The following is a 16882-nucleotide window of genomic DNA, read 5'->3' on the forward strand; positions in this document are numbered from 1 at the left end:
TATACACATCCCCCATCCTGGTATATACATCCCCCCATCCTGGTATATACATCCCCCATCCTGGTATATACAGTCCCCCATCCTGGTATATATATATATGTTCCCCATTCTTGTCCCCCATCCTGGTATATATATATATATGTCCCCCATCCTGGTATATATATATATATATATATATATATATATATATATATATGTCCTCCATCCTGGTATATATCTCTCCCATTCTGCCGATGTTCTTTAACACATATAAGTAAACGAACGTTTCTCCTCCCCTTCCCCCGCTTCCACGCCGCAGTGTCCTCTTCCATAGTCATCGCAGAAGCCGGCATCTGACTTCAACCTGCAGTGACAGGCAGCGCCTGGTGCCAGTGACTGTCCGTCCTCATCGGCTGCCGTCCCCTGATTGGCTGGTTCAGTGTATGGCGGTGCAGGGAGCCCGCGGGTCTCTGCTCAGCGTGAAAGCTAAATGTGCGTCCTCGACCTCCCATCCAGCTGAACTATGCGTCGGCGGCCCCCTCCAGCACGTGCCTGCTCACGGTCACAGAGGGTGCGTGGTTATGCCCCCCTCCAGCACGTGCCTGCTCACGGTCACAGAGGGTGCGTGGTTATGCCCCCCTCCAGCACGTGCCTGCTCACGGTCACAGAGGGTGCGTGGTTATGCCCCCCGCCTGTACGTGCCTGCTCACGGTCACAGAGGGTGCGTGGTTATGCCCCCCTCCAGCACGTGCCTGCTCACGGTCACAGAGGGTGCGTGGTTATGCCCCCCTCCAGCACGTGCCTGCTCACGGTCACAGAGGGTGCGTGGTTATGCCCCCCGCCTGTACGTGCCTGCTTTTCTTGACTCGAGCAGCTTTACAAGCCAGTCACATGAACAATAATAAACATGATGCCACCATCACGGAATCTGCAGACCGAGCTGTCCCCGGACCACCGGACATGCTGACGGATATTCTAAAAGCCCCCGATAGAGGGGTCAGCCTGACATGCGTGCACATGCTGCTTATCTAGGCCCCGGCAGCAGCATGGTCATGCAGGTAATGGCAGACTGACGCTGGTACAGAGGGGCTGCGGTTTTACCATCGGGGGTTGTTGTGATGTTGGGGGGGCTTTATCACACTGATCACTCAGAGGCTGCAAAACAAAAACTCCACATTTTATTTGGTTCCCCTGCGGCCCTGACCGGGCACATGAGTCCCCAGGCGGGGGCGTCTCCTGATCCTCGGGGCTCTTAACCACTGCTCCGGGTGGAATGTGTCGTGGGTGGCGGCGGGCCGCGATCTGGTGCTCGTTTCTGCACATAGTGGGGTGCAAGGACGCAGCGTTAACCCCTCGTCTGCTCGGAGGGGGAGAACGAAAGACACCGCTCTGCAATTAGCCCTCCAAATCCCTTCCAGCGAGCGAGGGTTAAAAATAACGTGACGCTCTGCGTCCAGCGCAGGAAATATATATATATATACATATAGATACAGTATATACACCCGCTATACATATATGTATATATACACAGTGCTCAGCAGCATCCTCTGCAGGAGGAGGAACAGACGGCTGCGGTGATCTGGAAAATCAAGAGAAAGTAGAAGTTAGTGACCCCCATCGTCTGCAGAGCATCTCACAGGTTACTGGCCGACATCTGCAGAGCATCCGGCACGTTCCGTAAAATACCGCAATGTGGTGCACGGAGTCTGTGCAGAGCGTCGCACGCTCTACGTCATTACTGTAATGTCATGTGTGCCGAGCATCTCACCTTCAGTGTATGAGAAGTTCTTCAGCAGAGTGGGCTCCGGTCTCCTCTATGGGGGCTGAGAAGGCAACAGAGGAAAATATTAGAGCGCAGAATCTGATATCATAAAAAAGGATCCTGGATCTTCTCAGATCCACAATTATCACGTTGTTTCTAATATCAAAATTCAGCACAGAAAAAATTCTCAGAACATCATTCTTCTGACACAAAGCTCCAAACCATCTGCATAGAAAATATATTACACAATAATCTGTCTGCAGCCACCACTAGGGGGAGCTCCTTGTATACAGAGATACATGATAAGATCCTGTCTGCAGCCACCACTAGGGGGAGCTCCCTGTATACAGATACATGATAAGATCCTGTCTGCAGCCACCACTAGGGGGAGCTCCCTGTACACAGAGATACATGATAAGATCCTGTCTGCAGTCACCACTAGGGGGAGCTCCCTGTATACAGAGATACATGATAAGATTCTGTCTGCAGCCACCACTAGGGGGAGCTCCCTGTATACAGATACATGATAAGATCCTGTCTGCAGCCACCACTAGGGGGAGCTCCCTGTACACAGAGATACATGATAAGATCCTGTCTGCAGTCACCACTAGGGGGAGCTCCCTGTATACAGAGATACATGATAAGATTCTGTCTGCAGTTACCACTAGGGGGAGCTCCCTGTATACAGAGATACATGATAAGATCCTGTCTGCACCCACCACTAGGGGGAGCTCCCTGTATACAGAGATACATGATAAGATCCTGTCTGCAGTCACCACTAGGGGGAGCTCCCTGTATATAGAGATACATGATAAGATCCTGTCTGCAGTCACCACTAGGGGGAGCTCCCTGTATACAGAGATACATGATAAGATCCTGTCTGCAGCCACCACTAGGGGGAGCTCCCTGTATACAGAGATACATGATAAGATTCTGTCTGCAGTTACCACTAGGGGGAGCTCCCTGTATACAGAGATACATGATAAGATCCTGTCTGCAGTCACCACTAGGGGGAGCTCCCTGTATACAGAGATACATGATAAGATTCTGTCTGCAGTCACCACTAGGGGGAGCTCCCTGTATATAGAGATACATGATAAGATCCTCTCTGCAGTCACCACTAGGGGGAGCTCCCTGTATACAGATATACATGATAAGATCCTGTCTGCAGCCACCACTAGGGGGAGCTCCCTGTATACAGAGATACATGATAAGATCCTGTCTGCAGTCACCACCAGGGGGAGCTCCCTGTATACAGAGATACATGATAAGATCCTGTCTGCAGCCACCACTAGGGGGAGCTCCCTGTATACAGAGATACATGATAAGATCCTGTCTGCAGCCACCACTAGGGGGAGCTCCCTGTATACAGAGATACATGATAAGATCCTGTGTGCAGCCACCACTAGGGGGAGCTCCCTGTATACAGAGATACATGATAAGATCCTGTCTGCAGCCACCACTAGGGGGAGCTCCCTGTATACAGAGATACATGATAAGATCCTGTCTGCAGTCACCACTAGGGGGAGCTCCCTGTATACAGAGATACATGATAAGATCCTGTCTGCAGCCACCACTAGGGGGAGCTCCCTGTATACAGAGATACATGATAAGATCCTGTCTGCAGCCACCACTAGGGGGAGCTCCCTGTATACAGAGATACATGATAAGATCCTGTGTGCAGCCACCACTAGGGGGAGCTCCCTGTATACAGAGATACATGATAAGATCCTGTCTGCAGCCACCACTAGGGGGAGCTCCCTGTATACAGAGATACATGATAAGATCCTGTCTGCAGTCACCACTAGGGGGAGCTCCCTGTATACAGAGATACATGATAAGATCCTGTCTGCAGCCACCACTAGGGGGAGCTCCCTGTATACAGAGATACATGATAAGATCCTGTCTGCAGTCACCACTAGGGGGAGCTCCCTGCATACAGAGATACATGATAGATAGACATGGAGACAGGATCTTATCATGTATCTCTGTATACAGGGAGCTCCCCCTAGTGGTGGCTGCAGACAGGATCTTATCATGTATCTCTGTATACAGGGAGCTCCCCCTAGTGGTGACTGCAGACAGGATCTTATGTATCTCTGTATACAGGGAGCTCCCCCTAGTGGTGACTGCAGACAGGATCTTATCATGTATCTCTGTATACAGGGAGCTCCCCCTAGTGGTGACTGCAGACAGGATCTTATGTATCTCTGTATACAGGGAGCTCCCCCTAGTGGTGGCTGCAGACAGGATCTTATCATGTATCTCTGTATACAGGGAGCTCCCCCTAGTGGTGACTGCAGACAGGATCTTATCATGTATCGCTGTATACAGGGAGCTCCCCCTAGTGGTGGCTGCAGACAGGATCTTATCATGTATCTCTGTATACAGGGTGCTCCCCCTAGTGGTGGCTGCAGACAGGATCTTATCATGTATCTCTGTATACAGGGAGCTCCCCCTAGTGGTGACTGCAGACAGGATCTTATCATGTATCTCTGTATACAGGGTGCTCCCCCTAGTGGTGGCTGCAGACAGGATCTTATCATGTATCTCTGTATACAGGGAGCTCCCCCTAGTGGTGGCTGCAGACAGGATCTTATCATGTATCTCTGTATACAGGGTGCTCCCCCTAGTGGTGACTGCAGACAGGATCTTATCATGTATCTCTGTATACAGGGAGCTCCCCCTAGTGGTGACTGCAGACAGGATCTTATCATGTATCTCTGTATACAGGGAGCTCCCCCTAGTGGTGACTGCAGACAGGATCTTATCATGTATCTCTGTATACAGGGAGCTCCCCCTAGTGGTGGCTGCAGACAGGATCTTATCATGTACCTCTGTATACAGGGAGCTCCCCCCTAGTGGTGGCTGCAGACAGGATCTTATCATGTATCTCTGTATACAGGGAGCTCCCCCTAGTGGTGGCTGCAGACAGGATCTTATCATGTATCTCTGTATACAGGGAGCTCCCCCTAGTGGTGGCTGCAGACAGAATCTTATCATGTATCTCTGTATACAGGGAGCTCCCCCTAGTGGTGGCTGCAGACAGGATCTTATCATGTATCTCTGTATACAGGGAGCTCCCCCTAGTGGTGACTGCAGACAGGATCTTATGTATCTCTGTATACAGGGAGCTCCCCCTAGTGGTGACTGCAGACAGGATCTTATCATGTATCTCTGTATACAGGGAGCTCCCCCTAGTGGTGACTGCAGACAGGATCTTATCATGTATCTCTGTATACAGGGAGCTCCCCCTAGTGGTGGCTGCAGACAGGATCTTATCATGTATCTCTGTATACAGGGAGCTCCCCCTAGTGGTGGCTGCAGACAGGACCTTATCATGTATCTCTGTATACAGGGAGCTCCCCCTAGTGGTGGCTGCAGACAGAATCTTATCATATATCTCTGTACACAGGGAGCTCCCCCTAGTGGTGTCTGCAGACAGGATCTTATCATGTATCTCTGTATACAGGGAGCTCCCCCTAGTGGTGACTGCAGACAGGATCTTATCATGTATCTCTGTATACAGGGAGCTCCCCCTAGTGGTGACTGCAGACAGGATCTTATCATGTATCTCTGTATACAGGGAGCTCCCCCTAGTGGTGACTGCAGACAGGATCTTATCATGTATCTCTGTATACAGGGAGCTCCCCCTAGTGGTGGCTGCAGACAGGATCTTATCATGTATCTCTATATACAGGGAGCTCCCCCTAGTGGTGGCTGCAGACAGGATCTTATCACGTATCTCTGTATACAGGGAGCTCCCCCTAGTGGTGACTGCAGACAGGATCTTATGTATCTCTGTATACAGGGAGCTCCCCCTAGTGGTGGCTGCAGACAGGATCTTATCATGTATCTCTGTACACAGGGAGCTCCCCCTAGTGGTGACTGCAGACAGGATCTTATCATATATCTCTGTACACAGGGAGCTCCCCCTAGTGGTGACTGCAGACAGGATCTTATCATGTATCTCTGTATACAGGGAGCTCCCCCTAGTGGTGACTGCAGACAGGATCTTATCATGTATCTCTGTATACAGGGAGCTCCCCCTAGTGGTGGCTGGAGATTTGGCACTCTGTGTGATATATTATGAAACAGATCAGTGCACAATGTTGGATCTTATAGTGAGGTTTTGCAGGGATATAACACGTCTGTTCCATGTATCTAGGATTATTATGTGGGACACTATCTCCTGACGAGGTTTCTCACTTTCTGATACTCACTGGTGAATTTCTTTTTAGGCCGACATCGCACCAGGTAAATAGCGAGTCCGAGAACGAGGGTAACGAAAAAGACCGAGACGGCGGTGATGCTAATAACCATCAGCCACGGGAAGTCGCCCATCTTATCGGAGTCTTCACCTGATGGAAATGATATAAATCTGTCAGCCGTCTCTCAGTATTACGGTCAGCGCTCTCGCAGTATCTCAGCCGCCGTCTCTCACATTTCTGGCAGAAGTCGTCCTTGCTGGACGTGTCGCAGATTTTGCAGTCTTTGCATTTGCCGAGGTCGTTGCTCCACTGCATCCCGGGAGCGCAGCCGGACCCTGGAGAGAGAGCGGTGACATCATCAGTGCGCGGTGACATCATCAGTGCACGGTGACATCATCAGTGCGCGGTGACATCATCAGTGCGCGGTGACATCAGTGCGCGGTGACATCATCAGTGCGCGGTGACATCATCAGTGCGCGACACCGAACACGGGAGACATGGGGCCCAACGACCAGGGGCCACCGCGGCCATAGGGGCTGCTGTATCATAACCACTGTGCGATGCTCTGCAGCCTCTGTATATATGAGGACACTGTGCGATGCTCTGCAGCCTCTGTATATATGGAGACACTGTGCGATGCTCTGCAGCCTGTGTATATATGGAGACACTGTGCGATGATCTGCAGCCTCTGTATATATGAGGACACTGTGCGATGCTCTGCAGCCTCTGTATATATGAGGACACTGTGCGATGCTCTGCAGCCTCAGTATATATGAGGACACTGTGCGATGCTCTGCAGCCTCAGTATATATGAGGACACTGTGCGATGCTCTGCAGCCTCTGTATATATGAGGACACCGTGCGATGTTCTGCAGCCTGTGTATATATGGAGACACTGTGCGATGCTCTGCAGCCTCTGTATATATGATGACACTGTGCGATGCTCTGCAGCCTCTGTATATATGGAGACACTGTGCGATGCTCTGCAGCCTCTGTATATATGGAGACACTGTGCGATGCTCTGCAGCCTCTGTATACATGGAGACACTGTGCGATGCTCTGCAGCCTCTGTATATATGATGACACTGTGCGATGCTCTGCAGCCTCTGTATATATGAGGACACTGTGCGATGCTCTGCTGCCTCTGTATATATGAGGACACTGTGCGATGCTCTGCAGCCTCTGTATACATGGAGACACTGTGCGATGCTCTGCAGCCTCTGTATATATGATGACACTGTGCGATGCTCTGCAGCCTCTGTATATATGAGGACACTGTGCGATGCTCTGCTGCCTCTGTATATATGGAGACACTGTGCGATGATCTGCAGCCTCTGTATATATGAGGACACTGTGCGATGCTCTGCAGCCTCTGTATATATGGAGACACTGTGCGATGCTCTGCTGCCTCTGTATATGATGACACTGTGTGATGCTCTGCAGCCTCTGTATATGATGACACTGTGTGATGCTCTGCAGCCTCTGTATATATGAGGACACTGTGCGATGCTCTGCAGCCTCTGTATATATGAGGACACTGTGCGATGCTCTGCAGCCTCTGTATATATGGAGAAACTGTGCGATGCTCTGCAGCCTGTGTATATATGAGGACACTGTGCGATGCTCTGCAGCCTCTGTATATATGGAGACACTGTGCGATGCTCTGCAGCATCTGTATATATGAGGACACTGTGCGATGCTCTGCAGCCTCTGTATATATGGAGACACTGTGCGATTCTCTGCAGCCTCTGTATATATGGAGACACTGTGCGATGCTCTGCAACCTCTGTATATATGAGGACACTGTGCGATGCTCTGCAGCCTCTGTATATATGAGGACACCGTGTGATGTTCTGCAGCCTGTGTATATATGGAGACACTGTGCGATGCTCTGCAGCCTCTGTATATATGATGACACTGTGCGATGCTCTGCAGCCTCTGTATATATGGAGACACTGTGCGATGCTCTGCAGCCTCTGTATATATGGAGACACTGTGCGATGCTCTGCAGCCTGTGTATATATGGAGACACTGTGCGATGCTCTGCTGCCTCTGTATATGATGACACTGTGTGATGCTCTGCAGCCTCTGTATATGATGACACTGTGTGATGCTCTGCAGCCTCTGTATATATGAGGACACTGTGCGATGCTCTGCAGCCTCTGTATATATGAGGACACTGTGCGATGCTCTGCAGCCTCTGTATATATGGAGAAACTGTGCGATGCTCTGCAGCCTGTGTATATATGAGGACACTGTGCGATGCTCTGCAGCCTCTGTATATATGGAGACACTGTGCGATGCTCTGCAACCTCTGTATATATGAGGACACTGTGCGATGCTCTGCAGCCTCTGTATATATGAGGACACCGTGTGATGTTCTGCAGCCTGTGTATATATGGAGACACTGTGCGATGCTCTGCAGCCTCTGTATATATGATGACACTGTGCGATGCTCTGCAGCCTCTGTATATATGGAGACACTGTGCGATGCTCTGCAGCCTCTGTATATATGGAGACACTGTGCGATGCTCTGCAGCCTGTGTATATATGGAGACACTGTGCGATGCTCTGCAGCCTCTGTATATATGATGACACTGTGCGATGCTCTGCAGCCTCTGTATATATGATGACACTGTGCGATGCTCTGCAGCCTCTGTATATATGGAGACACTGTGCGATGCTCTGCAGCCTCTGTATATATGGAGACACTGTGCGATGCTCTGCAGCCTGTGTATATATGGAGACACTGTGCGATGCTCTGCAGCCTCTGTATATATGATGACACTGTGCGATGCTCTGCAGCCTCTGTATATATGGAGACACTGTGCGATGCTCTGCAGCCTCTGTATATATGGAGACACTGTGCGATGCTCTGCATCCTCAGTATATATGAGGACACTGTGCGATGCTCTGCAGCCTCTGTTTATATGGAGACACTGTGCGATGCTCTGCAGCCTCTGTATATATGATGACACTGTGCGATGCTCTGCAGCCTCTGTATATATGGAGACACTGTGCGATGCTCTGCATCCTCAGTATATATGAGGACACTGTGCGATGCTCTGCAGCCTCTGTTTATATGGAGACACTGTGCGATGCTCTGCAGCCTCTGTATATATGATGACACTGTGCGATGCTCTGCAGCCTCTGTATATATGGAGACACTGTGTGATGCTCTGCAGCCTCAGTATATATGATGACACTGTGCGATGCTCTGCAGCCTCTGTTTATATGGAGACACTGTGCGATGCTCTGCAGCCTCTGTATATATGGAGACACTGTGCGATGCTCTGCAGCCTGTTTATATATGAGGACACTGTGCGATGCTCTGCAGCCTCAGTATATATGGAGACACTGTGCGATGCTCTGCAACCTCTGTATATATGGAGACACTGTGCGATGCTCTGCAGCCTGTATATATATGAGGACACTGTGCGATGCTCTGCAGCCTCTATATATGGAGACACTGTGCGATGCTCTGCAGCCTCTGTATATATGATGACACTGTGCGATGCTCTGCAGCCTCTGTATATATGAGGACACTGTGCGATGCTCTGCAGCCTCTGTATATATGGAGACACTGTGCGATGCTCTGCAGCCTCTGTATATATGATGACACTGTGCGATGCTCTGCAGCCTCTGTTTATATGGAGACACTGTGCGATGCTCTGCAGCCTCTGTATATATGGAGACACTGTGCGATGCTCTGCACTCTCTGTATATATGGAGACACTGTGCGATGCTCTGCTGCCTCTGTATATGATGACACTGTGTGATGCTCTGCAGCCTCTGTATATGATGACACTGTGCGATGCTCTGCAGCCTCTGTATATATGAGGACACTGTGCGATGCTCTGCTGCCTCTGTATATATGAGGACACTGTGCGATGCTCTGCAGCCTCAGTATATATGAGGACACTGTGCGATGCTCTGCAGCCTCTGTATATATGAGGACACTGTGCGATGCTCTGCTGCCTATATATATGAGGACACTGTGCGATGCTCTGCAGCCTCTGTATATATGAGGACACTGTGCGATGCTCTGCAGCCTCTGTATACATAGAGACACTGTGCGATGCTCTGCAGCCTCTGTATATATGAGGACACTGTGCGATGCTCTGCAGCCTCTGTATATATGAGGACACTGTGCGATGCTCTGCAGCCTCTGTATATATGGAGACACTGTGCGATGCTCTGCAGCCTCTGTATATATGGAGACACTGTGTGATGTTCTGCAGCCTCTGTATATATGAGGACACTGTGCGATGCTCTGCAGCCTCTGTATATATGAGGACACTGTGCGATGCTCTGCAGCCTCTGTATATATGGAGACACTGTGCAATGCTCTGCAGCCTCTGTATATATGGAGACACTGTGTGATGTTCTGCAGCCTCTGTATATATGAGGACACTGTGCGATGCTCTGCAGCCTCTGTATATATGAGGACACTGTGCGATGCTCTGCAGCATCTGTATATATGAGGACACTGTGCGATGCTCTGCAGCCTCTGTATATATGAGGACACTGTGCGATGCTCTGCAGCCTCTGTATATATGATGACACTGTGCGATGCTCTGTAGCCTCTGTATATATGGAGACACTGTGCGATGCTCTGCAGCCTCTGTATATATGAGGACACCGTGTGATGCTCTGCTGCCTCTGTATTTATGAGGACACTGTGCGATGTTCTGCAGCCTCTGTATATATGAGGACACCGTGTGATGCTCTGCAGCCTCTGTATATATGGAGACAGTGTGATGTTCTGCAGCCTCTGTATATATGAGGACACTGTGCAATGCTCTGCAGCCTCTGTATATATGAGGACACTGTGCGATGCTCTGCAGCCTCTGTATATATGGAGACACTGTGCGATGCTCTGCAGCCTCTGTTATATGGAGACACTGTGTGATGTTCTGCAGCCTCTGTATATATGAGGACACTGTGCGATGCTCTGCAGCCTCTGTATATATGGAGACACTGTGTGATGTTCTGCAGCCTCTGTATATATGAGGACACTGTGCGATGCTCTGCAGCCTCTGTATATATGAGGACACTGTGCGATGCTCTGCAGCCTCTGTATATATGAGGACACTGTGCGATGCTCTGCAGCCTCTGTATATATGATGACACTGTGCGATGCTCTGTAGCCTCTGTATATATGGAGACACTGTGCGATGCTCTGCAGCCTCTGTATATATGAGGACACCGTGTGATGCTCTGCTGCCTCTGTATTTATGAGGACACTGTGCGATGCTCTGCAGCGTCTGTATTTATGAGGACACTGTGCGATGCTCTGCAGCCTCTGTATATATGAGGACACTGTGCGATGCTCTGCAGCTTCTGTATATATGAGGACACTGTGCGATGCTCTGCAGCCTCTGTATATATGAGGACACTGTGTGCAGTCATTACATCATTGTCACTGGCATTGTTACTATTGTTACTGGTATTATTACTATTGTTACTGGTAATGTTACTATTGTTACTGGTATTGTCAGGAATAAGTTCTGATTACTTCAATTACACATACAGAGCTCTCAGCTGCAGTTTCCTCTGCCTGCCAGCACAAGGCTGGAATTCTAAGCCACTCTTCCTCCCTCCCCCTTCTGTGGAGCTGTAATGGAGACCAGGGTGCCAGCAACATACTGAGGAATTTTTTTGGCTCTGTGCTGGGAAAGCCAGTCTCCTGTATAAACCGCTCATCCCCCCTCCTGCCTGATACCAGCTAGAACTGGTACAGCAACTTCCATCCGCATGGGACTCTTATGTTCTTGAAAAGTTATGTATACTGGCACCGATCAGGGCTAGAGATATAAGGATTATATATTACAGATATCCATCGAGAGATCTATAGCTCACTGAAGTCGCTAGGAGCTAAACCAAAATGCAAGGAACGGATTTCTCTGTAAGTGGGTCATATATCTATACCGTGTTTATACTTAAAAGAACCCCCCTGACGTGGTGAGCATCCTGAGCATTGTGTCGTTCTTCTACGAGGTTCATACAGCGAGTTATGTATAGAAATGGCTTGTCATAACTAAGAAAGGGAGGATTCAGCCTCTGAGTGAGGTCACCACAGGGGGAGTTACTTGGTTTTAGGCTGGGAGATAAGTGAGTGAGGCATCAGTCTTCACTAGTCTTTTGTCCCGGGTCTTTTGTCCCGGGTCTAGCTGCGAGACCCGTCTGTAATGCATCTTGATGTGTGCCCCTCCTCCACAGCACACGGTCAGCCATGATAAGAAATGACATAACGAACTGTAAGTGTTTTTCAACTTTAATCCCATTTTATTTGTAATTGTACTGTACATACGATACTTGTCTTCTTTATAATTTTTTTTTCATTCTTATGTAAACGCTGCCTAACTTTTTGGAGTAAAATATATAAAATTACTAGCTTTGTCTCTCCTTTATCTATAACTTACGGCCACATCCTCTGGAGTGAGTTACACTACTAATGTGGGTTGGCTCCGGACCCGTCATTAAGAAATCGGAGCTGGTGGTAGCGGATGTGTACTGTGCGTTTGGGAGGCTTTGTAGCGACGGCGGCGTTGATATTGTTCCCGCCTGAGTGGGAGTAGTTATATCGCCCTCGCTGCAGTGTGCTCATTATCCAGTACATAGCAGGCAGCCTTTCTGGTGACTAATTATCCTAGGTGCAGTACCCTGTCTGACCTGAGGGTAAGGGGGGCGCCAGAGAGCTGCAAGTTCCAAACCGGAAGTGGGATATAAATAAATTCCCTTCAGAAAGAACCAGGGGCAACCAAACCACCCCGGTTCATGACAAATTGGTGTGAGTGGTGGGGGAGATAAAGGGATCCTGCCCGTGAACCGTGACAGGTATTATTACTATTTATCACTTACTGCAGGATTTGTTCATTTTGTCTTTTTCTTAGGTTAGAAACATGTGATTGTGAGGTGACCCCTCCTTCGACCTCTGCACTCTGGAGGTGACCCCTCCTGTGACCTCTGCCCTCTGGGGGGGTGACCCCTCCTGTGACCTCTGCCCTCTGGGGGTGACCCCTCCTGTGACCTCTGCCCTCTGGGGGGTGACCCCTCCTGTGACCTCTGCCCTCTGGGGGGTGACCCCTTCTGTGACCTCTGCCCTCTGGGGGGTGAGGGGCGCAGTGTGGCCCTCAGGGCTCCGGCTCTCACACTCATACACCGGTGACTCACAGCTCAGACTGAGGGGCTGAAGTCAGGACCTAAAGTGGGTGGCGACTCCGGGGGAGGGGAGAATAGTGACCCCACATGTACCGGGACCCCAACCCACCGCACGACACAATACTCCGGTCACACCCGGAGCTGTACCCCGGAGCCGGCGATTACCGCTGTGTGTGCACCGGGCAGATTCCATTACTGCAACTATAAAAAGCCGGAGACCACGTGACCGGTCTGGGCAGGAAAGTACAGAGGGCGCCTGTGCCTTTAAGAATCTATTAAAAGTAACATTCCTTTGGGTATAACATCATACCCTCCTGGCCAATCAGGAGAGACCAGGGGCGGGACTCCCACAGGCATGTGAACTTGTCCATTCATAAAACATTGCTGCAGATAATCTCACCCCTGTACTTTCCCCTGCAGCACCTCTCACATCCCTGCACAGGTGATAAGTTACATAGGACTGCAGGCGACATCTACTACATTACCTGTACTCAGAGTTATCACTGTGTTATCTGTGGTGTTACATAGGACTGCAGGGTACATCTACGACATTATCTGTACTCAGAGAGTTATCACTGTGCTATCTGTGGAGTTACATAGGACTGCAGGTGACATCTACTACATTATCTGTTCTCAGAGAGTTATCACTGTGTTATCTGTGGTGTTACATAGGACTGCAGGGTACATCTACTACATTATCTGTACTCAGAGAGTTATCACTGTGTTATCTGTGGTGTTACATAGGACTGCAGGCGACATCTACTACATTATCTGTACTCAGAGAGTTATCACTGTGTTATCTGTGGTGTTACATAGGACTGCAGGCGACATCTACTACATTATCTGTACTCAGAGAGTTATCACTGTGTTATCTGTGGTGTTACATAGGACTGCAGGCGACATCTACTACATTATCTGTACTCAGAGAGTTATCACTGTGCTATCTGTGGTGTTACATAGGACTGCAGGCGACATCTACTACATTATCTGTACTCAGAGATATCACTGTGTTATCTGTGCTGTTACATGGGACTGCAGGCGACATCTACATTATATGTGGTGTTACATAGGACTGCAGGCGACATCTACATTATATGTGGTGTTACATAGGACTGCAGGCGACATCTACTACATTATATGTGGTGTTACATAGGACTGCAGGCGACATCTACTACATTATATGTGGTGTTACATAGGACTGCAGGTGACTTTCCCAGATACTTCTGTCTATAATTAAGAGCACGTTTCTCCCCCCAGGATATAGACTATTCGCCCCATTCACTATGTGCCCCCACCCCCCTGACTCACCCCCGCCCCCAGTTACTATGTGCCCTCTGCCCCCAGTTACTATGTGCCCCCCTCCCCCGATTCACCCCCCCGCCCACAGTTACAATATGCCCTCCCCCCCTGACTCGCCCCCCCTGCCCCCAGTTACTATGTGCCCCCCCACTCCCCTGACTCGTCCCCTCCCCCGCTCGTGTTGCGACATTCTGCACTTTCCCTCTGATACTTTGTTGCCGTTTCCTGATGCTGAGGTTCCCCGTCTGTGACATGGGGCTGCGCCTCTGACATGGGGCTGCGCACACATTACGGCCCGTCCGTCACTGCCCTTCCCTCCCACCTGTGGTATATTGTCAGCTCTGTGGATCCTCACTCTCATCATCCATAGTCGTAGCCATTACTGTCAGTCGCTGCAGCCCACGTTGGTGCCATCTGTACAGATCCCGCTCGCCGCCTCCTCCTCACCTGTGGATTCTCCATTGCTCGTCTCCACCAGAAGCAGAACAAGCAGGGGCTGCAGCAGGAGGCAAACTCTCCTCATCTTGTCTGGGACTTCTCCGCCTGGTGCCCCCTGTGCCGCCGGTGGTCCGCGCTCTGCCGCTCACTTGCCACGTGTAGAGATGGGCGACCTGGTACCGCTGCCAGCGATCCGCTCCTCGTTCCCTCACTTTCTTCTCAGGAATGAATGAGTCACTTTCCTAAGTCCTGGCACAAACCGCTCTGTCTGCCGGTCTCTAGCTGTCTGGAAGAATGAGTGAGTCACTGCGAGACCCCCCCTGTCTCTTTACCCCCCTGTCTCTTTACCCCCCTGTCTCTTTACCCCTCTGTCTCTTTACCCCGTCTCTTTACCCCTCTGTCTCTTTACCCCTCTGTCTCTTTACCCCCTGTCTCTTTACCCCTCTGTCTCTTTACCCCTCTGTCTTTCTCCTGTCTCTTTACCCCCTGTCTCTTTACCCCCCTGTCTCTTTACCCCTCTGTCTCTTTACCCCTCTGTCTTTCTCCTGTCTCTTTACCCCTCTGTCTCTTTACCCCCCTGTCTCTATCCCGCTGTCTCTTTACCCCTCTGTCTCTTTTTTTCCTCTTTCTCTCAGTCCCTCTTTTTTATCTCCCTGTCTCTTTGTCCTTTGGTCTCTCTTACTTTCTCTCACTTTCTCTCTTCTTCTTCTCCTCTGCAGTCTCTTCCTCTGCCCTGGTCTCTGTTCTCTCCCTTTCCTCCCTCTGTACAGGAATGAATGACTCAGTCTCGATATCCTGACTCCAGAAGCTGTACGTCTGTCCCATTTCCTTCATCCACCCCCAGAATAGTGACGAGCAGAGAGGGCGGAGGACAGAGGAGGAGGAGGGAAGCGAGGGAGAGTAAGAAGAGTATGAAAGAATTGGGAAAGTACAGAGAAAGAGTGAAAAAGTAGGAGGTGAAGAAAGAGAAGGAGAAAAGGAGAAGAGAAGGATTCAGCAGTGCGAATGGAAACATTGTAAAACTAGATCCAGCAAGAGCAACTTACTGAGCAGAGTAAGAGCAAAAGAGAGTAATGGGGGACGGCGGAAAAAGGTGTTAGGGAAGGCAGAGGAGAGTAGGGCAGAGCGAGGAAGGGCAAGAAAATGTGAGGGATGAGGACAGGTAGAGAGGTGTAAGGGGGAAAGTAAAAAGTAAGAAGAGAATGTGAGGAAGAGCAAGCAAAAGTATGAATGAGGGCTGGACGAAATATAAGGAAGGGCAGGAGAAAGTAGGAGGAAGGGCAAGAGGATGAGGGAAGGCAGGAGAGAGTATGAGGGAGAGTAGAAGAGAGTAAGGAAAGGCAGGAGAGAGTATGAGGAAGGGCAGGAGATAATAAAACGGAAGGCAGGAGAGAGTATGAGGGAAAATAGGAGAGAGTATGAGGAACGGTAGAAGAGAGTAAGAAAAGGCAGGAGAGAGTATGAGGGAAAATAGGAGAGAGTATGAGGAAGGGTAGAAGAGAGTAAGGAAAGGCAGGAGAGAGTATGAGGAAGGGCAGGAGATAATAAAACGGAAGGCAAGAGAGAGTATGAGGGAAAATAGGAGAGAGTATGAGGAAGGGCAGGAGATAAAATGGAAGGCAGGAGAGAGTATGTGGAAGGGCAGGAGATAATAAAATGAAAGGCAGGAGACAGTATGTGGAAGGGCAGGAGAGAGTATGAGGAAGGGCAAGAGAGAGTGTGAGGAAGGGCAGGAGGAAGTATAAGAAAGGGCAGGAGAGAGTATGAGGAAGGGCAAGAGAGAGTGTGAGGAAGGGCAGGAGGAAGTATAAGAAAGGGCAGGAGAGAGTATGAGGAAGGGCAAGAGAGAGTGTGAGGAAGGGCAGGAGGAAGTATAAGAAAGGGCAGGAGAAAGTAGGAGGAAGGGCAGGAGGAAGTATGAGGGAAGGCAAGAGAGAGTGTGAAGAAGGGCAGGAGAGACTATGAGGAAGGGTAGAAGAGAGTTTAAGGAAAGGCAGTAGAGTGATGGACGAGGCCGCAGCTGCTTCCA

At 49.9% G+C, this 16882-nt stretch overlaps 1 protein-coding gene across 1 annotated transcript; it reads right to left on the minus strand.

Annotated features, from left to right (window-relative positions):
• Positions 1-1139: 1139 nt before the first annotated feature.
• On the minus strand, positions 1140-15658 carry TNFRSF12A (TNF receptor superfamily member 12A). The gene is made up of 6 exons (XM_077273913.1): positions 15536-15658; positions 14863-15139; positions 6186-6287; positions 5965-6102; positions 1748-1802; positions 1140-1558 (listed from the first exon to the last, which is right to left on the minus strand). Exons 2-5 carry the CDS (start codon positions 14936-14938, stop codon positions 1750-1752), a joined length of 369 nt encoding a protein of 122 aa, XP_077130028.1. The 5' UTR covers positions 14939-15139; positions 15536-15658; the 3' UTR covers positions 1140-1558; positions 1748-1749.
• Positions 15659-16882: the final 1224 nt, after the last annotated feature.

Source organism: Ranitomeya variabilis, chromosome 7, assembly GCF_051348905.1.
Source record: "Ranitomeya variabilis isolate aRanVar5 chromosome 7, aRanVar5.hap1, whole genome shotgun sequence".
NCBI lineage: Eukaryota > Metazoa > Chordata > Amphibia > Anura > Dendrobatidae > Ranitomeya > Ranitomeya variabilis.